The following is a 24,269-nucleotide window of genomic DNA, read 5'->3' as shown; positions in this document are numbered from 1 at the left end:
CACATGTTAGCTTACTGCAGATATGTATTGGTGCATATGTGAATAAGTAACAAAAAAGAAGAATTGATATTGAATATTGGTCGAGTAAAACAAAACAGAAATTCTTTAAGTTTTTAAATAAAGGAGAGTGTTCAAACTAATAAGAATGCAAACACCCTGCACAGTACATCAAAACTTCAAGGTGCCCTCACATGCATTACAAGCATATTTGTCCACAATGAATGTTGTAATGAATTCATGCATTTAAAGACACTTTAAAAAAAACACTGAATGCATTCTGTCAGTGCAGAGCATTGATGAATAGCTACCTGTCTGTGAGCAATCAGCAGCTACAAAGTAGGGGAGTTTTGAAGCTGTAACCTACCTTGAACATGTCAGAGAGGGCACCATCTGACAAATGGTTGTAGTCACGAGAACATAACTGATTACATACATAAGTAATTACAAGAATAATTTCATACACCAGTGACCCTGATTGCATCATTATGTATATGCTCATGTTCTCTCTCACTGTGTCTCTCTTGGTATCTGTCTCAAGGCATCACTGTGCTGCTTTCGCTAACTGTCTTCATGCTTCTGGTAGCTGAGATCATGCCTGCCACGTCAGACTCTGTTCCCCTCATTGGTGGGTTATATTTCTGTGTCTGTGTGAGTACATGTAACGTGTTTAAGCGTGCGTGAATGTTGAATCAGGGGGAGCAAATGAGATTGGTATGCCTTAGAAGAAAAAGCTTACCGATGATTTTGTTTAGCTTCACCTGATACTTACTGATTATACCTCTTTGTCGAAACTTTATTATGGCTTCTGAAAAATGAGTGACAGCAGCAATAACAGGATAACTTACATTCACCTGCCACTTTATTAGTTACAACTTGTTGGTGCTACTTCCGACTCATCTCAAAGGCGCTCTATTGGACTGAGATCTGGTGGCTGTGGAGTACATTGTCATGTTAAAGAAACCAGTTTCAGATTGTTTCAGCTTTGTGTGCTGGAAGCAGGCAGAAGATGATTTTGTTCATAAAAGGAATGGACTCTATGTTCAGTTGGTACTAAAGGGCCCACAGTGTGCCACCACCATCACCACCACCTAGAACAGGATGGATCCATACTTTCATGGTATTTATGCTAAATTCTTGCCCTGCTGTCCAAATGTTATAACAAACATCGAGACCCATCAGACCAGGCAACATTTCTTTTATTGTTCTGTTGTTATATACGTGTGTGTGTGTGTGTGTGTGTGTGTGTGTGTGTGTGTGTGTGTGTGTGTGTGTGTGTGTATGCCTGAGTTACTGTAGCTGTCAGGGCATGAGTCTTTTATTATTCGCCAGCCGTTAATCACAAGATAAGTGTGCTAATTTCTTACTTTATTTTACTTCTTATCTTGTTTAACTTAGTTCATTTTAATTGTGTTCTGATTAATTCATAATTTGGTTTGTTCTGTCACAAATAACAATGTGGTTTGGGTCCACTTACCGTATTTCTGGAATTACTGTACATCTTGTATTTTTCTATTGACTCTACCTCCGTATAGATAGATATACACTTTCTAATACCAGCCTAATTTCGTGCTCCACTTCTACTATAACCTTCTTTTCTTTTCTTTTCTTTTCTTTTCTTTTCTTTTCTTTTCTTTTCTTTTCTTTTCTTTAAGGCCCTAACCTCTCCTCTTTTATCTTTTTGTTTAAAATATCCTAACAAATAATAATAAAGCTCCACCTACACACTTATCCTACCCCCTCCTTTACTGTTTCCTGATAAGACTCTCTCTCTCTCTCCTCCGTTTTTGGGTTTATTCACCTTTGTTCTCTGTTTTGTTGCACTGTTTTGCACTGCTTTTATTCACCCAGCTTCAGTTCAAATGTGCATCTCTTCCCTTTAGCAAAATAGCGTGTTGTAGATTGAGGAGAATTGCGCTGCTTTCATGATAGAGTGAAATCAGCCTAGTTTATTCAGTCTTGTCTGTTCCTAAATGCTAGTAATTATGAGCATCTAATAATAAAATGAGGAGTAACGGGGAAAAAATGCCACAAGTAATAAAATGATTGATCTCATACATAATTCTGGGGAAAAAACAATTAAGCCTTGTTGATTTTTTTGTGTGTATGTGTGTGTGTTTGTGTGTACTAAACAGCTCAGTACTTTGCCAGCACCATGATGATTGTGGGAATGTCTGTGGTGGTTACAGTTATAGTCCTACAATTTCACCACCATGACCCTCATGGCGGGAAGATGCCTAAGTGGGTGAGTGACTGAAGCTTATATTAAAAGATAATCATCATGTTTGTGTTTGAATGAATACGTTAACGGTGCCTGTGTGTTGATTTTCCCCTTTCTTCTTTCAGATCCGTGTGGTTCTGTTAAATTGGTGCGCCTGGTTTCTCCGTATGAAGCAACCTGGCGATGAGCGCAAGCGGCCGGGTTACAAATACCGTCACACCTCCCACCACCACTCCAGCACCAGCTCCATAGAGATGGGAACAGTACCAAGCCTTACTGTGCCAATGTCACAGACGTCCTGCCCACCCTCAGGCACCTCCAATGGTTCCATGAGCCTCTACTTTGGCAGTTACCATCCCATAGAAAGCCCACACTGTCCACCTTCTAGTGACTCTGGGGTAACGCTTGGGGGACGTGCCCACAGCTCCCCCAGTGATGAGGCAGAGCCACATGTCAGCAGTGGTGTTGTAGGCCTGGGGATGGGAGTGGGCCTCCCCCCACCAGAGATCCAGCGTATTTTGGAGGAGGTGTCATACATAGCTCAGAGGTTCCGGGACCAGGATGAGGCTGAGGCGATCTGCAGCGAGTGGAAGTTTGCAGCGGCAGTAGTGGACCGGCTGTGTCTGGTGGCCTTTTCTCTCTTCTCAATCATTTGTACCTTCACAATCCTGTTGTCTGCACCCAACTTCATAGAGGCTGTTTCTAAGGACTTCACATAACTGGTTACAGCAGGAGAGAAGGAATGAAGAAGGTGTAACAGGGAGAGAGAGAGTGTAAGAGTAAGGACAGTGGAGAGGGCATAAATGTACGTGGTCCCAAACCAACCAAATCTACTGAATAGCAGGCGAGCTTTGCAGGGTTTAATGAGAAAAAATAACTTCAAAATGTGGTGTAAATAAATGCAAAGCACCTGCGTCATGCTACATCATACAGGTCAGGAAAAAATGTTTTTATTCTTTCTGTCTTGATGTAAGAAATAGATTGATCCTATCTTTAAAAGGAAAAAAATATAACCAAACAAACAAACAAACCACAGAACACAGAAAATAAGTGAGAAGTTAAGTTTTTTTTTACATTAAGATATAAGTAAGGGGAAGACACTACTAACTGTCTTTACTCTGAAACTAGTGTAAATATCATTGCTGTCCATTAAAATCACCTCTCCAATGACACAAACACCACCACAGTCCTCTTTGTTAAATATTGTTCTCCTGTCCACTTGCAACACCTCAGTCTGAGTTCATACACCCATTTTTTACCTTTCAAGCTAATAAGGAAGTCACACATTACTTCTGATAATGTAACAACCTTGTAAAAAATGTTTAGCCTAGTTACTGAAATGAGATGTTTCACTGTGAATCGTTTTCTTGTTCGCGTAGATCAACAGAGCACTGAACAAAACTTTATTGCTTTATTGTTCTTTATTCATCAGTTTAGGAACTTCTCACTTTGTCTTGCCTCTTCATTTCGAACTGTAGAATCTGTAACGTAATAAGAGCTGTTTGGGACAGTGAAAAATAATGTTTATGAAATATCTGGTGTATTGTATTGAGAGCAATGTGTTGACTGGTATTTATGGTTGTTGACCAGTAAAAACAAGATGAACTGGTGTCTTTTCTTTTTCGAGTACTGTAAAATATCACATGTTGACCTGTACAGTAAATCATTTAATCAAGTGCACTGACGTGACATGCGCTTAATATTCATTTAACTGTTGAAAACAGGTCACGTAGTTGCACCAGTTTAAAAAACAAGCAATCACTTGAAAGCTGTTAAAGAGTTTGCACTTGTTGGAAATCATACGTGGTTTCTAAGGATGAAGAACAAAGTGACTTTTGAATCCTTGACACTGCTGACACTTGCTGGAGGCTCAATCGCAAGCAGAAAATGACATAACCTCATTTGCCACCATATCACCAAAGAATATAGTGTTGATTCAGGCCACGATCCCAGTATGAGTTTTCCTGAAGGAGCTGAGGTTCTGAAAGTGACTGAAAGCTGTAAATGTTTACTTCCACCTCCACCTCCACCTCCCACCCATGGAACAGTTGCCACCATTCTGTGGTAGTTACAGTCTTTATCGCTTTCATTCTGCCTAAGTGTGAGTTTTTTGCTCTCTGTGTTAATAAAAGACTATTTATTCTCCGTATAACAGGCTCTGCATAAATCTGTGGGGATATAATGTAGAAGGAGGCAAACGTGTGGCTTTGTTGCCATGTGAGACAGTCACTATAGAGTCTACACATAAAACACAATCACATCTAATCCTTATTGGTCTATTTTTGTGAATATTGCATTTATTGAATACTTTTAATCACAGAATGATCCCAAATAATAGTTGAGATTATCCCAACACACATATCCAATATAGTTTTCTGCTGCTTTACTGCCAGCTGCCAAATTAAGGCAAAAATATAAACCTGATGTTTTCAGTGCAACTTTTACTCTTAATCCAGGACATTACAAGCAGAATTTAGCTTAGTGCTTTGATATAGTCATTATGCCACATTTTTAATGGCCTGGGATTCCAAAATAAATTCTATCTTTAGCAAGAGTCTTAGCCTTCGGACACATTAAACAGTCCAAGGATCTTACTGGACTAGGCAAATACAGTGTAACATTTTATTCAAGGATCTGTATATTCTTCTCTCTTTTCAGTAAAGCTTTGGTTTTCTTAGATAGTGGCATAAAATTGTCTTTGGTCCCAGATAGGGAAGGGAATAAAAAATTGAATGCGGGAGGAAATTAAATATAAATCTGAGCTAAAACCATGACCAGGAATTTGGGGCATGTTTTCCTTCTGTGATTTAGGAAACATGCTCTGATTTCTTTCTTCCTCTTTTCCTTTTTTTCTTTTGTGAGACCAACAAAGACATTCTCTAAAGTCCCAACTGTTTGATGTTTTGTGGATAAACTCCAACTGATAGGACTGAGCCAAGATTTCAGGAAGAATGACTGCTGCATTCAAGTCTTGAAGCGAATTTACTGTTGTATGTATGCAGACAGGAGTAGTGTTAAAACCAGTTTACAAGTGCACATTTCCTTCTACAACCACAATTTTCCTGAACTCAAGCACAAACTCATTTTATTCACAGTAAAACTACAAGTATTATCATTTGAAAATCAATTATTTTGGCATCATCCCGATTCACATGGCAACATTAAATAAAAATAAAACCTTTGTCCAGGATTTGTTTGACGAGAAGGCAGGTAAATTTTTTGAAGCTTAGAAATTAGGGTGGGTTTTATTTTGCAGGGGTGGACGTGACAAAATAAACCTTTTGGTTGAAGGGTTAGACTGAAAAAAAATCACACTGTACAGTTATGTGCCTCTTATTATGAAGAAAAATCTATACTGATGTAGTTGGTATGTATAGATGATGCCACAGACTGAAATGTATACTTCCTATTGATTTATTATTTATTTTTTATAAAAATGAAGAACTCTAAAGATTCCTCCTTCTGTTGTATTATATAACTGTGATCAATCTCACCCTCATGCTTGTGTTTTATTATTAATAAAATCACAGTTATAGATTTGATCAAAATCACACCAAACAGTCAAAGTAACAAAAGTTAATCTCAACTTACAGTTGGGGAAAATAATAATAGGAAACCCTGCAGAATTTGTTAGTTTGCTGTTATCTTTCTCTCCATTAAAATTATACACAGTTCATTTCTTTGTAATTAGACAAACTTACAAATTCAGCAGGGGATATAACAAATATTTGCCCCACTGTAGGTCAGAAGGTGGCTCAGTAATAATCGATGGCCCCCATTTACCTGTATGTACTCTTGATAATACCTGTTGAGATGGTGGACGGTGTCCTGGGGATCTCCTCCTAGACCTGAATTAGCTCCTGGACATTCCTTGGCACTGTTTTGTGGCTGAGATGAACCAATACACAACACCCCAGAGGTTCTCAGACCAAGGCAACGATTGCCATGAGGGCCAGTGCCTTTGTTATCCAATAACTGCCGACACAATCTGGCACATGAGACCTCACATGGGCCCAGAGAACCAATTTAAGCTCTGATACAATGTCTGATGATTTCATCCTGGGACATAACAGCAGCCAGGATATCGTTGGCTAACATGTGGAGGTCTGTGTGACCCTAGGGAAGGATATACCTCCCCAAACTACCACTGACTCATTGCCAAATCGGTCATGCTGGATGATGATGCATGTGGTGTAACATTTACAATTGCATCCCCAGGCTCTTTTACATCTCTCACATATGTTCAGTCTGAACCTGTTTTAATCTGTGAAGAGAATGGCGTGCCAGTGGCAGACCTGCCAGTTTTGGTGTTTGGTGGAAAATGGAAATCAATTTGCATGGTGCTGGACTAAAGCCTCTCACAGTTTGATCACAAACATGCAGGTGAGCAGCCCGACTGAGGTCATTTTGTTGGCCGGCCAGTTGGACCAGTTACTCCTTGCACAAAACGTGCCCTGTCCAAAAACCATGAAGATGCCCTGTGCCGTCCTGGAGGAGCTGGACTGCCTGTGCAGTCTGAATAGGCTGCAGATATGGTTTCATGCTACCCACAGTGACAAGGGCACTAACAAAAATCAAAACTAGAGGAAAATCAGTCAGGAGAAATAACAGACTAGAGCACCAGTCTGTGGTCACCATTTGCAAAACCATTCCTTTTTGGGGAGATCAGTTGTTTTTGTCTTGACACTGCACCTGCTGTGACGTAATTTACACAAAAGCAGGTGAAATAGATTCACACTGGTTTATACTTCCTGACTGGACAGCGGGATGTCTCTAAAATTTAACTGTTTTGAGGTTGTGCAGTGATGATTAAACATTTCCTTAATTTTCGCAGTGTATTTCATTGTGTGCTATTCACTGAGACAATAAGAAATGGTTTCTAATAATATATTTTGCCCTGTAACTAATGTCATGCCACTGGCCACCAAGCTAATGCTAATAGGTATGGAAACTTATATTATAAACACATTTCTCACCAGGAACATAAAGTTATTTTTCATAAGACTGTTTTGAGCGGGGTTACCCCTCGAGTGAATTCAGTGGAAATTAAATACTGTATGATTAAAACTGTGAAAACAAGACATAAAAAAAATATTTGGGACTAAATATATGTCAATAACAACAATAACAAAATGCTAAGTAAAAATATCATGGGGTACTAATAAGAATTACTGCAGATGCCTTCTCTCATGGGAGAACTTATTTCTTTCTGACCATAAGCAGTTCTATTATTCACGTCCATTATTCAATGTTTATTCTCGTGCATGCATTATTTTGTGTGTGTGTGTGTGTGTCTGTGTAGAACATGTTGAGGCACTAAAGTACTGTACTGAGATATGCCTGCTGCACTGCGTTAGCATTCAAATTACTTATTAAAAGGGCATGGGAATAGAAATGAGTGAAACAGTCCATGACAGCAGGAGATGAAAGCACTGCACCTCAATGGCAGCACTATGAACAAGCTTTTAAAGAAACACGTTAACTTGAAAATTTAAAATCTATTCGTTGATGTAAAACATGAAACTGCACGATCAGACATTGTTTAATAGCTAATACAGTGGAGGTTTTGAATAATTTTGTCAACATACTATAAGCAGGAGATGCAACTGCATCCTAATACAAATGCACCATTAAACACCGGTGCAATTTGTAAGTAGAACAAAGAGGGTACATTAACCTCCTTGTTCCATTTCTCTGTGAATTTAGATAATTAGAATTTATATTTTGGTGGAGAACATACGCAAAAGTGTAATTGTGGATATAAACTGAGTTTGGTTTAACAAAACCACACACAGACACTTTCAGAGAGAAGACACTTAGACTCAGTCAGTGGGAATATTACATAAATGAGAATAAAGAGGGAATCCTACAAATGAAAGGTTTGTGATAAGAGAGCTTCTATATCCCATGTATTCATATATTTTGTGAGTGTGTGTGTTATGCATAAAAGCTCTTAAGATATTCTGGCTGGGAGACAAGTAGCCTCTCTATATAAAGCATACTGTGTTAAAGGTTAATCCCCCTCACTCTGTTTCTGCAAGACAGGCCCTCCTTTGTTTTGCTTTGCTTGCCTTAGCTACACCCTTGAGGTTTTGTGTATATTTGTATGTCTGTGTGCACTCACAGTCTACACACCGATGATGGTATAGTGGAGCAAGAACAAAAAATATAAAAAATAAAAATAATAAAAAATAAGCAGGGGAAAGTTATATTTGAATCCAGGACTTGAGGTTAGTAACAGGTATGTTATTAAACAGTAATAAACCCTAAATAGCCAGCCTGTATCCATATTAGTGATACAAGGCTGAAACGCATATCAACTTTAAAGGATTAATGAACATTCATTAAAGGACCCCATATAAGAAGAATTCATATTTCTTTGGTAAATTAAGTAAATTTTGTTGTGACATGTTACCACATAAGTGCTGCCAAAAAAAAGTCTTTTTTTTAACTTCCCAACTGGTTTCACTGGAATCTTTTCTTTTACTAACTGGCACTGAAGCAAGACCAGAAAACACCAACTTACTGTAATTAATCTGGTTAAAATTCTACCTCAAAGTGTCGACATCTGACATATTATCATCTCTAACATTTTGTCATTATTTGTCATCAAACAAAGCAGAAGGACACTGGTGCCATATTGGTACAAACAAACAACCATAACTCAGGGCAAGAAGAGTCAAGGACACCTAACGCGCACGCAAAACCAAAAATAAAAAGGACCTAAACATGCAGCAAACAAATTCAATACTATAAACAAAAACAATGCAAGTGTAAAAAATTATTAGGGCATTCAGGTCATGGAGGAACATTTTAACCTCTAAATCAGTTTTAGGCTTGGACCTATTCATGAATTTACAGGAAACACAGTCAGGTTAAGTCAGTTTATTTTTATATCACACATTTAAATACAACAGATCCACAGCAAGCATGGGAGACGTTGTATAATCCATTTATAATGAATTAGAAGTCACTCACCTCCCTTTAATTAGAAGTCTGGTTGCTCTGGTATTCCTCTGATACATCATCATGGAGCAGAGCACAGCAGTGGTGAGAAGGTAATGGTAAGTTTGTGATACACACTTACACATTATATTGTAATATCTTTATTGTTGCTATTAATTAATATCAGCATTAATAATTCAAGATTTTTACAGCATAGATTTACAGTAAAACATACATGACCTAAGCAGAGCTCAGTGAACACAGCAGAAATACAGCAGCAGCATGCTCTGGAGCAATCCAAGGACTGTGATAGTAGATGTTCAGCAAAATTCAGAGATTTCCCCCTGTGGGTGGAAAAAGTCTTTCTGTTTTCTGGCATATAATTTATATTTCAAACCTGTGCAAATATGGTTTACATTTTTAACCCTTCCTTAAAAGCATTCTCATGCTTTACATCTTCAGATCATGTTGTATGTTTTTCACCATTAAAAAAAATTGGAGGTCTTGGAAAAGCAATCAGACTGTTCCATTAGAACAGATGTGTGCACCCCATTTCATGAGCACCACCTGGTATGTATAGCAAACTCCCAATGATGGAGAGAAAGTCAGCCTGTTAATGTTTAAGTGCCTGAAATACTTGCCAGACCTTCGCATTCAAGACTTTTCTGGGATCACAACATGTAAAAAAGTGTTGTTGTTGCTGCTGCTGCTGTGTTCCCCGGTGTTGCTGTTTTATATCGAGCCAACAACAGAAGCTTTGAAGTCTGGATCTGTTAATATGGAGTTAAAGTGGTAGCAAGACTGAATGTCAGGGCGCCTTCACGTACACACACATGCAAAACTTCTGGAAATACACTCGCACATAAACACTAGCATGCACCGACAACATAAACTCGATCACACATGCTGTGCACAGTGGGGGATTCAGTGAGGCCAGATTTCATGTCAGACTGCTGAGCTCGGCGTGCAAATGATGCATACATCACAGGGAATCAAGAAGAATTGAACCAAAACAGATTTTTTAGTTCAGTTTTTCCTGCGAATATAGATTAAAATCTATGAACCTAAAAATGCAACAACAGTATATGACGGACTGAAGATGAATAATTTAGGGATCCAAACCATAAACAGGTTCAGGAAGCTATAGGGAAAAGTCAGGAAAGGGCAGAAAAGTAATAAAATCCATAAAAAAGTTATGGAATGAAGCTCAACCTTATTACCATCCAATATGGGAATGACCTCTGCCTGCTGAACTGCTGGGCCAGCATTATTATTTTAAAGAAAAATGAAGCTCTCACTTTGTGTTTGTGTGTGTGGCAGGTGGATTATGAGTGGGTGGAACTGTGTGTGTTTATGCTTGGTGAGTGGGATTTGAAAGCCAAATGTTATTGCTTTCTCAACACACACTAGCTTCAATGCACAAATACTGAACATCACCAGAGGCCATTACCGCCCCTCTTGCTCCCTCTTCACATTTTCTCATTCCGGTCCCAATTAATCCAACCCTGCTGGATGCTGCCGCCGCCATACCAGAATATTGTTTCTCTTTTCCCTAAATGTTGCCAGGCCACCTGCCTGGTCCTCTGATCCAAGGAATCCCAAACACACAATCTCCCTGTCCAGCCAGCACATTTGTTAGATTGGTTAGAGCAATTTCCCTCCATTTTCTTCTGCTTATCTGAGTCAAGGATTTGGGATGGAGTGGTGATATGGGCTGCCAGATGTCATAGAGCGAGAAGCAGGGTATACTCTGGACATGTCACCAATCTGTCACAGGGCCAACACAACTGTATACGCTCACAATATACACCTATGACCAATTTATTATCACTAATTAACCCATCTAGCTAGCTAGCTAGCTATGAGTATACCTAGTTATCAATCTAGCTGAGCAAACATTTCAAATATAGTAGTCTGCCCAGATCTTGTCAGGTTTCAAGGACAGCAAGAGTGAAGACTGACTTGTATTATTATTTACAACATTCAACGCTGGATTCAACCGTAATCTGAATCCTCAACACTATGATAACGGAGCCTTAGATCATTAAGATGGAATTGACATCCATGCAATGTTGAAGCCATTATTTTTACAGCACTCGCCTTCATGCCTTGACTTACAGAAATGGTTCTTTCATGCAGGCACACATTGTTAAATTACCTGCTGTGAAACAAGCAAGGATACACAAAAGGAGTGAAAGCTTTATTTGAGGTTAAGTAAAGATTCACTAATAATCCTCAGGCATGAAGTAATCTGAGTATGTGGATTATCGGTTTGAAAACACTTCCTCGAGTACTAAAGTAGGAAGCCATGACCAAGCAGCAGCTATGTGTTTTGTTCCATTTTACTGAGTTGGAGTTTCCCATCAGTTGCTTACCGTTCACTCTCAGAGGTGTTACGTGTCTCATTAAACTCTTGCTCTTTCATTTTAGGTGCATAAAATCAATTCCAGATAGCTTCCGGTGAATCCATTTACACCACAACCCTTCATACCTTACTGGATTTCACTCATTAGATTTGACAAGGGAAGGAGAACCTGTGCAGGGAAGTGTATAGTTCCTAAAGGACCAATATCCATGAACATCATACCACCAGTAGGTGGCCATGCTGCCTGATTACCTATTTTCCTAGTCAAACCAGAACTGATCATCACATTTTTTATTATTATATATGTCACAATTGTTTAGATGACGGCTTTGCTTAACCTGTGGTTAATCTGTTAGTGCAAGTAGGGGGAATGTTAACACTTCATATCAGATTTTACCCAATTCAGTCAGCTAAATATTTATGTTTAAACTCCATTTATGTCACAAACCAGCTCAAAATACAGAAAAGGAAAAAAGACCATACAGACAACTGAGAAATGAATTTGAGACAAACAGGGCTCAGTGGTGTAAGGTGAGGCCACTATATCTCACTCCTACATAAAATCATTTAAAAAAAAAAACAAAGCACAGAAAGAACATCAAGCAGAGCCCTTAAAAACTATCACAAATGAACTGATATCTTGCTAATCTGCAGCACACCATACCTCCATTTAGGCGAGGTTCACATGGGCTTGTTTAAAAAAAAAGCATTTTTAACTGGGTTACTATTAATCTTTGAGCCATTACAAAGGGAAACTTAGCAGGGTCTTTGTTGGAACATATCAAACACGACATTTGTGCAATGGCTCATTTGATTGCTGTTTTAAATTCCCTCTGACTGCTGCCACACCTTTATCTGCGAGTCAGCGACTTTTATCATTGTGATGCGTTCAGTGACAGCTGCTACAAAAGGTCTATGAGCTCTATGATCAGGTTTTGGATGTGCAAATTGACTTTTCCATTGCATCTTTCTTGCATCATGCTTCTGTGCCAAGTTTATTTATTTCTTAAACTAAATCATTTCTTTCAACAACTCAGCAATCTGTTTTCTACACACTGGGCTCTGCTCATAGTGAGTGAAACCAACCCTTGTCTATTAGGAGATTTACACATGTCGAGGAAAAAATATAACTAAAAGTGGACTCCTAACTTAAGTCCATATACAGCTTCCAAGACTTAATGGGTCCTGCACTTAATCTAAACAACCAAAAGCACCTGCCCCTATCCTGATGGGTGCCCCAAGTGTTCATTTCTTGAGGTAAATTTTTATTTATTTATTTATTTAATGTGTGTGCATGTGGAGCCCTGCCTGTGCCCCTCAACAATAACATTTGACTATTAATCACAATTTTGCTAAATTAAGGATCTGGTTTGCATCAGCCACATGACTACTATTACCCAATGCTCACCGTTGATGGCAGAGCGTACTGGTTATGAGCCGGGAACGAGCTCGCAAAGAGCATGCACATTTTTTGCCACCTGGGTGGTGCGCGGCTGTAGTATGATGTGATTCCATATTAAATTCCTGATGAATGTGGGTTGTTGTTATTCAGCCTGGTTCTATGTGCCCCTTTTTAACTGGAGCACCCGCCCCTTCAAACATCTCTGCACGGCCCTGAAGCAGGGTATACTTTAGGGTGTTGATAGAGTGAGCTAGAAAAGCCAATATCACATGAGCATACATTGTCCTTAGGGATGATATCTGCCTCTGATGAAACCAAAATGTAGGTGCATCCATCATTTATTTGCAGTCTTTGGTTATTCATAATATCAGTAAACAATAATATCTCCTTACTTGTAGGCGATGAGTGCAGGGAAGCTGGTAACAGACACAGTAGCCAACTGTTCACACTAAATAACAGCCGTCTCAATGGACAGACTAGATGCACTATTAACCAGGTGTCAGGAATTGGACTGGGGCACTGTGACAATGGCAGGTGGAGTGAGGAAGAAAGGATGATGAATCCAGCCCAGGTCAGGATCTCGCTAACACAAATTTGCATATAAGGAATACTCAAAAAAGGTTAGCCACACAAAAGAGGAAATGTCAAGCCATCAAGGGCTGTAACAAATAGATGCTCTGTTTTTCCACCGCAGTCATTGCTACTTGCTACTTCCCTCCAACCTTTCCACTCTGTTTAGCAGCTGTGTGATGGGTTTGCACGATGAGTCTGTAGGGATTAGACTCCCAGATAAGGGGGCAAGTAGCCAGTTAATGTGATATTCCATCAAGCCAAATTCATGCAAATGACCCCAGCTGCAAAGGCTTACAGAACAGCCTTACTCTACACACAAGCAGACACACTTTGCTTGACAAAGTATGTGCATATGCAATCCTGCACATATGCATGCTCACACGTATTCTTAACAGTAGCCGACACGTTCTTAACAGGGACAATAATGGTCTCATCCTTGTGTCTCTCCATTTGCTAATGTCCCATATGTGCTCACTTGCTAGAAATTAGCTCTTCTGCCTGTCTTCATTCTCTTTACTGCACTGCAAATGGCAAATGTGTCCCTTATGTAGAGATACAGCATCTTGCTTAAAGGAAAAGCGTAAACCTCATTCCTATCATCAGTTTTAGAGCGCTGAAGACAGGACAGAAAAGTTTTGAACTGCCTTGGAGTTGGAATTTACAAGTGAACTGCACACAGAGTACCAGAACAGCGTAACAAGACCACAGCAACAAAAAGAGCAAATGCTGAATACACAATTTGGATGCAAAAGAAAATCTATTTAAATATTAATTTCAATTAATTTGTCCTACTTTATATTTTTTCGCCCCTTTTTTTCCTTTTCTCTAAGAAGTGCGAAACGTTGGAGAAGCTGTCTGACAACATTGAAAGTTGTGTTAAATTAAAGCAGACAAGTCTGCCTGAACACCCAGTGGAGGAATAAAAGATGAGAAGCAACTTCTTCCATAACTTCCCCTCTCATCTTTCCACTCGCCATGTTGGATGAAGCGTAACGCAGTAAAATCTGGAGATTGTTCTCAAAAGGTCGACAGATTAACATGAAATGAACAAATGACAAATGAATAACAGGAATCCGTCAGCACAGGAAAATAATTTCACATTACTTGGTTTCAATATGGGAATATATTGAAGAATTTATCAAATATGCCCAAAGTAAGTGGAGAGATACAATTTCACACCAAGAAAACCTTACTGTGCAAATCATGATCAATGCAATGACAATTCACAGTTTGTCTGCATTTATGTAATTGCCTCAGTGGTCTCGAGTGCCTCATGCTGTAAATCTGGACCCTTTGGACCCCATCTGGAAACATCTAAGTTATGTTTCATAAATGTTGTCTACTTTGCTTTTTTCCACCTTTGTTTCCACATAACCCCCAACCTCAATTTTCTTTTTCTTCTGCTCTTTATCATACCCCATTTGATATGTGTGTCGTGCTTTGTTTTATCTCCCTCTGGAGAATAAAGACACTGTGGCAGGCCTGCAGACTCCCCATACAGCTGCCATATAAAACCTTGATTCCTCCACCAAAATACAGACTACAATAGGAAATGGTTAAAGCCTTCATTTTGAAGGCTTTTCTTATCTTCTTTATGTGCTCAAGCTCAACAAACCGCACATTTAAAATTGTATCTTAGTCTATTCTAGTTACAACGTGAATGGTGCAGGGCAGCCTCAGATTACTTGTCTTGTCAAGAGACTGTTTTCTCATTTTAACAGTCATAGGACACATGGGGGTCATAAAGGTTGGTGCTTAATGTGAACCTGTAATAGTACATGAGCCATATGACACTTTATCAAATCAATAGGTCTCCCAGGACAGTCACAGGGAGAAAACTATCTATGAAATGACCTTTGCTAACATCAGGTGATTCTGTTTCAAATGGTTTAATGACACATCTTCTGGCATAGGAATTAAATTTAAATGTGTATATACATAAATAATCCCATTATGCTACAATGAGGATCTGCTCTGGTTGACTTTCAGGATGTTCATGACACAGAAACACTATTTGTAATTCTTTCCTGTAAGCTTTACACACATCTCATGTCCCCTGGTGTGAAGATCACCTAAATATTCAAGTGAGCAGGAAAGTTTAGTGCATTTAAAAAAAAAAAAAAAAAAAAAAAGAGCAAATCTTCAGGTGATGCCTGGAGTCATGTTTGACTTTATCATTTTTGATAGCAGACAGAAAGTAAACTTTCAGAGGAAATGCTGTGTATTATACAGAAGTGAGACACTCCACCAGATAAGAGTTACACCGGGAAAAAGGATTGCATGATTGCAGCATTAAAACAAAACAAAAAACAAAACCTTGGACATAATTTTCAGCAACATTTTGAATAAGCAGTACAAGTTTTATCTGAAGCTCTTCTTTGTGGGTTTTATTTGCCCATCTTTCACATATGGAATTGAGTCAGAGGTTACATATAGAAGACTGTAGTGTAAATTCCAATAGGTTCATGAATGCAGCACCATCTGGTGGTGATAGAAAGCACCACCAGATGAAAAACAAAACAAAACAAACAAAAAAAAAAAAAAAAAAAAAAAAAAAAGGGCTACTTCTTAACCCCTCTATTAACCACAACTTGGTGAGTCATGAGAGAATCTGAATAAATCTTAACATAACCATTCCTACAAGCCCCATTTAGATGCCTGCGCTGCATAACTTGATTTTGGCACCAAAAAAAAAAAAAACAAAAAAAAACAACACCAACAACACACACACACACACAAAAACAAACAAAACAGGCTCAGTCAAGCTACTTAAATCTCAATTCTACACTCCTGACCTTCAGACTAATTTCAGTGTCAATTTGCCTTTAGCGTGTATACCTGTAGAACGGCTTTCACACCTCATTAAACCACACTTCAAATATCAACAGTCATATGTTGATACAATATAAAAGAATTTTCCTTCACCATGAACATTTTAACATCACATACAGATTGTCTCAGGTCAAATGTTGTAACATCTCCCTTTCTCAGTTGCCATCGCCCGCCTTGTCCTTGCTCTTGTCCCGTGGTATGCGGCCCAGGTTAAAAAATTCCAGGTTTGGCCTCATGTCTGTGAGATGGGCGAGCCTGTTAGACATGGCAAAGAAAGCAGCAATGGCGGCTATGTCCCAGGCGTCCTCGCGGTCAAAGCCCGCTTCCTCCAGAGATTTAAAGTGCTGCTCTGTGATGGTGTCGCAGCGACACACGGCCATGGCAAAGTCCAGCATGGCACGCTCCCGAGGGGCCAGGTCAGCATTTTCATAGTTCACAATGACCTGGGGAAAACAGAGCACCAGTTAGGCCACATGCAAACAGCATCTGTATTAGAAAGTAAAAGAGATGTGACAGGTCGCCTAGTTTTAATGTCGCACATCACATAATGATATATACAATTTCAGTCTGAAATTGTATATATAAAATACTTTAAAACACCTTTGTTACAATTACTGGATTTAAGATTATACCTGATCACAAAGTGTGGGGTTCTTTGAGTAGATGCGATGCAGAGCACTGTGGGATACCACACAGTACAGACACCTGTTGTGGATACTGGTTGCCACTACAATCAGCTCACGATCTGCCTTGGTTAATCTACCTGCAAAACAATAGACATTTAAAATTTCCGGAAAAAAACTGAGTCAAAATTACATTTGCTGCGTTTAAGGAAAAGGTGCAAACACTTCTCACAAAAGAACTTATTAATCTCAAACATTTTCAAATAACAATCCACTCCTGTACTAAAAGACTGAAGTAAAACCTGATCTAGTTAAAGTTTTACCAGTAAATCAGTAAACCTGAACAATCTTAGGCGCAATCTCAACTGTTTAGAATTAAAGCCAATCTGCTAGACTCTCAGGCTGTGGTGCATTGTTCAGGACAGATTTTATTTTAGATGTACAGACTTGCAGACAAAGGCTAAAACAAATATGCCTACACCTGGAAAAGTTAATTTACATTGTAGCAACAAAATAGCTAAACAGTGAAAATCGCAGCGATTGTTAATATTAAAGCGCTAGAATGAGCCACTTCCCACATTAGGGTTAGGGTAACCTAACCCTAGTTTACGTCCCATCTTGAAGGCTTCTCATTAAAAATAATTTTTAACTTTCTGTGAAACATAATTTAGGGCGCTGTCCCATTTCTAAGCTACTGAACACATTTCTTTTGGACAAACAGTGACTCACAGGTTACACATTACCAAAATAATCTGAAATGAAAATAAACACAGCAGTATTTTAAAAGTTAAAACAAAACAACCCCTGTTACAGGAATATATTTCACAAATATCTTCCAGTTGTGATTTCATCATCAATCCCCTGCAGTGCAAGCAAGTATGAAAAGACCTCATTTTTACGTGTGTTGGATACATTCATTCATACCAGGCAATATAATGCATTCTTTTTAAAGGTAGCTGCTAAGCCTGCATACCAAACACAACCCAGAGTGCTATAGATATCCTGGAATGTGACAGGATTTACATGTGTAGTTTTGCAAACGATGGAGGTTTTGAATTTTAGAAATCCTTTTCTGAAAGGAAGAATTAATAAACAGGTCTAGACTACATGGAGTCAGGAAATCTAACATCCATCTATCCACACTTTGTCCAATTTAGACTCACCAATTAACCTAACCTCACTAAAAGGGTGTCTTAGAAGCCGGAGTACCCGGAGAGAAGATCCAAACACCACACAGAAAGGCCCTGGACCTCCCCGAGTTTGTCCATGCAATTGAATCTCAGACAAAACGCACCTGCTGCTAAAACAAAGACATACAGCACACAAGCACACCTGTGTCCTTGTTCATCAGTTCGTTGTAGTATGCAAAGAAGGCTCTGAACTCTGCCGGCCTGTGAGACAGCACTTTAAAGACATTGGGCAAAAATCCTCCCTGTAAGGAAGCACAGGTTTAATGGGGAGCAGAATCAAGTTCAGCAGACTTAAAGACCTTGAACGCCTCATATGTAAACCTTTGATTCCACTTCCTCCATAAGCTCCACTATATCATACGGCAGATCTTTCTTGTAAGGAATTGGGTATCGGCTGATTTTCTCTGGTGGAGAGCCACTGGAGGAAGATCTGGTGCCCGTCGCTGCTGCCGCCGCCCCCTTCCCCCGAAACAAGCAACCTGAACGGAGACACACCTGCAGGGAGGACAGCGCAGTCACATAAAATCACCCATAAAGTGCGCTGGAGATAGCCTACAAAGTGGAAAAGTATGGAACAACTTACAAGCTGTGTCAGAGGAGGGCGGAACAGCTTCGAGACGAGGTTACTCGCCATGTCAGTCAGCAGAAACTGGAGGCTGGTGTGAGATTAATCTGATCGTCAGTCAGCTACTGCTGTATCCAGGCGAAGAGGTTTTTAAGGAAGTCAGACTAATCCTTAAGAGGCACAAAGTTAGAGCTAATGTCGCTAAGTTAAACAGGGATATTTACCTATCCAGCTTTCAGTCACCTATTCGACTCCACAGTGCGTCACATTACACAATAACTGAAGCAGTGTTGACCATTAATTAGCTACCGTGTTAGCAAATAACTCGTTTTTGCTTCGTTTATATGTCAGATGTTAATAGTCTCGTGGAAAACAAACCAATCAAAACCCAGTATGGAGGCACGCCTGCTGCACGTCCACACCCTCACGCACTAGTCCTCCTCACCGACAGGGGTCAGTCTGTGACTGGATTGAAAAGGTTAGCCTGATTTCTGTGGGTCGTTTAAATAGTTAATTAAGCGATTCTTAGATAAAGCAGATAAAGTATTTAAATTGTTATTAATATTTATTATTTAACTTAACTTGTGATTATTAGAGCTGACTTTCGTGTCTACCAAAATTAGGAAAGAAAAGCGACACGCTCCTGAGAGACAGAACTGAGGGCAACAACATCCCATATCCCAACATCGTCCTCTGACTCGGAAGTGACTTTGTCAAGAACAAACGAGCGGCTGGTTTTCATTCAATACACGAAAAAACATCTTTTGGAAAATATAATAAAACGATTTTTGAGTTGGGACTAAACGTAAACAGACCGAAATGTTTTACCATGTAAGTATTTGTATTGCTCTCCGTATATAATCGCTAACAGCAGTCTGGTTCTGTTGTTGATAAGAGTTTGGCTGGCGTGCTTGTAGCTACTGTAGCTTTGTAAAACTTTATCATATACCCTTAAAAGCTGTTATCACTGTTGCGCTTTTATAGTTGTGTGGAGATGATACCAGTGTTTTTTCTCTTGTTTTTGAACGGCAGCAGAATAGCTTGAGCAGTGACGTTGTCCACGGCAAGCTAATTTAGAGAAGCCTTGTTTTCACAGATTTCTTTGGAGCACGAAATCTTACTACATCCGAGATATTTTGGTCCAAATCTGCTGAACACCGTGAAGCAGAAGCTCTTCACAGAGGTCGAGGGGACCTGCACTGGCAAGTGAGTGACTCTTGTGTTTGACTTAAAAATACTTTAAATCAAAGGCTAAAAAGAGGTTGAAATTTGACCTTTGGCTTCTGGAAAACTGGGCCACAGATGGAGGTTGTTTTGCAATTTAAATAATTTGTTTAATTCTGTCTTGCAGGTATGGCTTCGTCATTGCAGTTACCACCATTGACAACATCGGAGCTGGCGTAATCCAACCAGGCAGAGGTTTTGTCCTCTATCCAGTCAAATACAAGGCCATTGTCTTCCGTCCGTTTAAAGGAGAAGTTGTGGATGCAGTGGTCACTCAGGTTAACAAGGTGAGGGGCAGGTTTAGAGTCTTAAAGCCCTAACACAGTGTTCATACCATGCTGTAGGAAAGTTTTTGCCCCCTTTCTGATTTCTTAGTTTTTTGTTTGTGTTTGTTTTTTTTGTTGTTGTTTTTTTCATATTTGATGATCATCAAAAAAAAATTATATCAGAGAGAGGGTTTTAACTTTAGTAAATACAAAATGCAGTGTTAAATGAATTCATTTATTAAGGGGAAAAAAGCTATCCAAAACCTAGTTGGCCCTGTGTGAAAAATAATTCCTGCTACATTTTAAATCTTACATTAAATATGACTAATCATTTTGGAATTTTTTATTTTTTTTGGAAAGTTGAGTTCAGTTTCACTATCCACACCCAGGGCTGATCACTGTCAAACCTGTTGACTCAAGAACTCACTTAACTTGTTGGGGATTTCCATGTTTGTTAGTTTTTTACCTTACAATATAAAGCGCCTTGAGGCAGCTGTGGTTGTGGTTTGGCACTAGATAAATAAAACTGAATTGAATTGAAGTAGGACTGGTCTGACAAAGTGATGTAGGCTAAAAGATCTCAAAAAGCAACACACTAAAGAAACTCAAGAACAGATGAGAAACAAAGTCAATGACACATGTCAGTCTGGGAAGAGTTACAAAGCCATTTCTAAGGTTTTGGGACTCCACTGAACAACATTGAGAGTGTTTAACTACAAATGGAAAAATGCATTCAGCTGTCTGTGCATTGAGGCTCTCTGTGACTTGGATTATGCAGCAGGACAATGAGTCAAAACAAGTACACCTCTGGATGGTTAAAAAGCTAAAATAAGAGTTTTGGAGTGGCATAGTGAAAGTCTGGACTTAAATCGAATTGATATGCTTTGGCATAAAACCTGCCACCACCTCTCCCTTCTCTTGTCTCTATATCCTGTATTCCAGCCATCCTATAAGATGTAGAAATATAAAAAAAAATGTACTTCTGAATTTTCTGAATCACTTTAACAGCCAAAGTGTTAAACTAAATGTGTCCAGTTTTAAAAAATGAAGTCATGAATTGCTGAAAAAGAATAGTGTTTTGTCTTCCTTTTGAAATGTTTCTAAATATGTCTGTAATTCTTACAGGTCGGTTTGTTCACAGAAATAGGTCCCATGTCCTGCTTCATCTCTCGCCACGTGAGTCAGCAAGATATTTACAATTGTGTTTAATTAGTTGTCGTTTAGTGCACTTTGTAGTATTCATGTTGTTTGTAATTCAATCTCATGATACATTTCTTTTGCAGTCGATCCCCTCAGAAATGGAGTTTGACCCCAATTCTAATCCACCCTGTTATAAGACAGTTGATGAGGTATTGTTTCATTGTTATTTAACATTTCTTAAGTTGAAACAATAATAGTGTTACAGAAATGTGTATTAAAATACATTTCTCTTCTTTGCCTTTATTGGCTTTTAAAATAAAATTAAGATAAGATAAGATAAGATAAGATGACCTTTATTAGTCCCACAGGTGGGAAATTTGTTCTGTTACAGCAAAAGTGCAAAGTTATGTGGCAGAAATTAGAAAACACTGGAATGCAATAAAATAAGATAAAATACTATATACAACAGAATAAAATAAACATTATTATTATTGTTATTATTATCATCATTATTATTATTATTATTATTGTTATTTTGTGTTAAAAAAGTTTTCAGCAAACTCAGACATGTGTTCACATTATACTAAAGATAAAGGTTAAAACACAAGTGTCAGTTTTGCATTTAAGGATGTTTCTTCCTCTTATTTTTAAGGACATTGTAATCCAGCAAGATGATGAGATCCGGCTGAAGATTGTGGGAACCAGAGTGGATAAGAATGACATTGTAAGTGTTTGTTCTTATTTTTTGAAGAACTACTTCACCCCAAGTTTGTTACTATTCTTTAGTTAAGTACTTCATATACACTTAAGCAGGAGTTAATTTCCTAGAAATATAAAAGATGTTCATAGTGATGGGCTCTAAAAAGTTAAGGCAGTACAGAAGGGCCTTACACCTAGTTTTGGTCACATGATTAGTTGTGCCATGGCCAACCCGTAGTTTATGACAGGGTTGTGGCTCTTCTCCTGAATTATATGTCTCACCTCAGCATCAGTGCTGGTGTGGAAACGGGAGAAATCGAAACACAAAGCAAAGCGATCGCTGAGTTTTCTCCAGAAAGGTTTGCTTTTTCCAACTCTTCCAGCATCTCCTTCTCTGTAATTGGGGAATCTCTGAGCTCCTGCACTAATATATTATTAAAATGGTGGTAAGGACTGACCCGCTTTTACACTTGTGTCTTCAACATGGGCTGCACAGGTTATGCCACGTGTGCCAGGTTACAAAAATCACACCTGGTTTATCAGGACCAGTGTAATGTGTAGTTGATGGCACTGCAATGGCGTCTTTTTGCGTATGTATTTCATTACAGACAAGCGTACATCCAGTGCAAAAATACCAACTGCAGGATGTGGCTAACGCTGTGTGTTGGTTGAATGCCGATTGGTTGACAAGTGGGCCAAAATGGGGAAGAGAGCGACCACAGAGTTCTCCATGAATAGGAGAAGTGTGGAAAAAAAACCCCCAAAATGTCAAAGATTAAAAAGTACAGATTTAAAAGTACAGACAGTAGCTGCAGTGGACACTTTTCAGTGTCTCTAGAACTCTGTTTCACTTCCTCTCGCATTTTAATTTGGTCCAACTGGCTGATGGCTCATCAGCAGCGCAGGCAAGAGTTGCCCATAGATGGGTTGCACCACCCACTTTGTACTCTGTCTCCATCAACAGCAGACATTCTTTGCCAGTCGATGTGCTGTCTGCAGACTGCCAGCGCGCTACAGCTGCTGAACCATAATTTCAACATATTGTATGAAAAATAACGTTGCAACTGCTGCCGTGCACGGTGTCTGATGTTTGCTGTCATTTCAGCTTGTTGTATCTAGGTAAAAACTGATTTGCCTGTGCACTCATGTTTTCTGCCTGACTGTAGCAGCAGTTAAGGCATCACTTTTGGCACACGTCACAGTTCACAAGGGTGACAACAACTGTGAGCATTTGTGTTTGCACAAATACTTCTGGTCCTATAGAAGTTCATAGAAAAATGGGACTTGTGAAAAAATTCTGAACTAAGTACAGAATTTTCTGTTGAGTTTATGGACTTGGGGTCATATTGAATAGAACATTAAGCTTTCAATCATATCAGATTTCAATCATTCTAAGATTCAGAAAGAGAGGTTTCCAGGGTATACTTATTGAAGTGTATGGTTCAACAGTCAGATCACTTGTCACATCCAGTTTACAGATGCCAAGACGGTAACAGTGAAAAATCTCAGCTCAACAAATCAATGTGGGATGGTATTGTCCCTTCATCGATCTTTTATACTTTAAACTAAATTAAAACAAAGTTTTCCTTGTTTTTCAGTTTGCCATTGGATCTCTCATGGATGATTATCTGGGTAAGTTATTAGACCACAGTAAATTGTCAGATGGGTCATAGATCTGCTTTTTTTGTTTTTGTTGTTGTTGTTGCTTTAGTTTGGTTATGATTATTTGTACAAAAAAACCCCAACAACAAACAAACAAAAATAATGGTGTATGGTTTTTTTAAAAAAAAACTTAAAATGTACCATCTGTATTTTGTTTCAGGTCTCGTGAGCTGATTTTCTTCTGAGGAGCATGAAACAGTGGGACTTTATTGCATTGTATCTCAGTTTGTCTGTCTTATAATTACTATTTTTCTACTGTTCTGTAATAGAGACGGGGGCCAAGCCCTATAGGCACATCATGTTATTATGCTGTACAGCCTACATTTTTTTTATGGAAATGTTGTAAGAGTGTTAACAAATTTACTTAAAAATTGCTAGCAAATAGAAGTATCCATATTAGTAGTGTTTATGTTATTTTGAATGCCCATCATTCCTACATATTTTTTGCTTTAGCGTGTGCTGTAATAAAATATTTAATTTGTTCTTACATCCCTGTGTCAGTGTATGTTTATCTCCCTGTGTTAGTACCTTTACAAGTGGCATTTGTAGCTAAGTTTTTAAGTCA

At 38.8% G+C, this 24,269-nt stretch overlaps 3 protein-coding genes across 5 annotated transcripts in view; 2 read left to right on the top strand and 1 right to left on the bottom strand.

Moving 5' to 3' along the window:
- The window catches only part of LOC100696880 (neuronal acetylcholine receptor subunit alpha-7), a 33,242-nt gene extending 29,705 nt beyond the window's left edge, over window positions 1–3,537 (top strand). Inside the window, exons 7-9 of one of the 2 annotated variants that reach the window (XM_005467585.4) lie at window positions 539–625; window positions 2,133–2,242; window positions 2,344–3,537. In XM_005467585.4, the coding sequence (XP_005467642.1) occupies window positions 539–625; window positions 2,133–2,242; window positions 2,344–2,937 (791 nt within the window). In that variant the 3' untranslated portion in view covers window positions 2,938–3,537. The remainder of the gene's footprint in view (window positions 1–538; window positions 626–2,132; window positions 2,243–2,343) is intronic. The other variant, XM_025911609.1, reaches the window with a different exon arrangement.
- Window positions 3,538–15,650: 12,113 nt separating this feature from the next.
- Window positions 15,651–19,066, bottom strand: si:ch211-175m2.5 (uncharacterized). 2 transcript variants are annotated; one of them, XM_005467584.4, is made up of 6 exons: window positions 18,938–19,066; window positions 18,732–18,804; window positions 18,470–18,643; window positions 18,291–18,390; window positions 16,968–17,098; window positions 15,651–16,778 (listed from the first exon to the last, which is right to left on the bottom strand). In XM_005467584.4, the coding sequence occupies exons 2-6, from the start codon at window positions 18,780–18,782 to the stop codon at window positions 16,491–16,493; spliced, it is 744 nt and encodes a 247-aa protein (XP_005467641.1). In that variant the 5' UTR covers window positions 18,783–18,804; window positions 18,938–19,066; the 3' UTR covers window positions 15,651–16,490. The 2 variants fall into 2 exon arrangements, with proteins under 2 accessions (XP_005467641.1, XP_025767384.1); XM_025911599.1 differs by lacking the exon at window positions 18,938–19,066 and having other exon boundaries at window positions 18,732–18,838.
- On the top strand, window positions 19,066–24,191 carry polr2g (RNA polymerase II subunit G). Its single transcript, XM_019365625.2, has 9 exons — window positions 19,066–19,191; window positions 19,337–19,544; window positions 19,810–19,919; window positions 20,065–20,224; window positions 21,329–21,379; window positions 21,487–21,552; window positions 21,996–22,067; window positions 23,641–23,674; window positions 23,865–24,191. The coding sequence occupies exons 2-9, from the start codon at window positions 19,533–19,535 to the stop codon at window positions 23,876–23,878; spliced, it is 519 nt and encodes a 172-aa protein (XP_019221170.1). The 5' UTR covers window positions 19,066–19,191; window positions 19,337–19,532; the 3' UTR covers window positions 23,879–24,191.
- Window positions 24,192–24,269: the final 78 nt, after the last annotated feature.

The sequence above is a fragment of the Oreochromis niloticus genome, linkage group LG2 (assembly GCF_001858045.2).
Source record: "Oreochromis niloticus isolate F11D_XX linkage group LG2, O_niloticus_UMD_NMBU, whole genome shotgun sequence".
Lineage (NCBI taxonomy): Eukaryota > Metazoa > Chordata > Actinopteri > Cichliformes > Cichlidae > Oreochromis > Oreochromis niloticus.
This window is presented reverse-complemented; position numbering and strand designations above follow the sequence as displayed.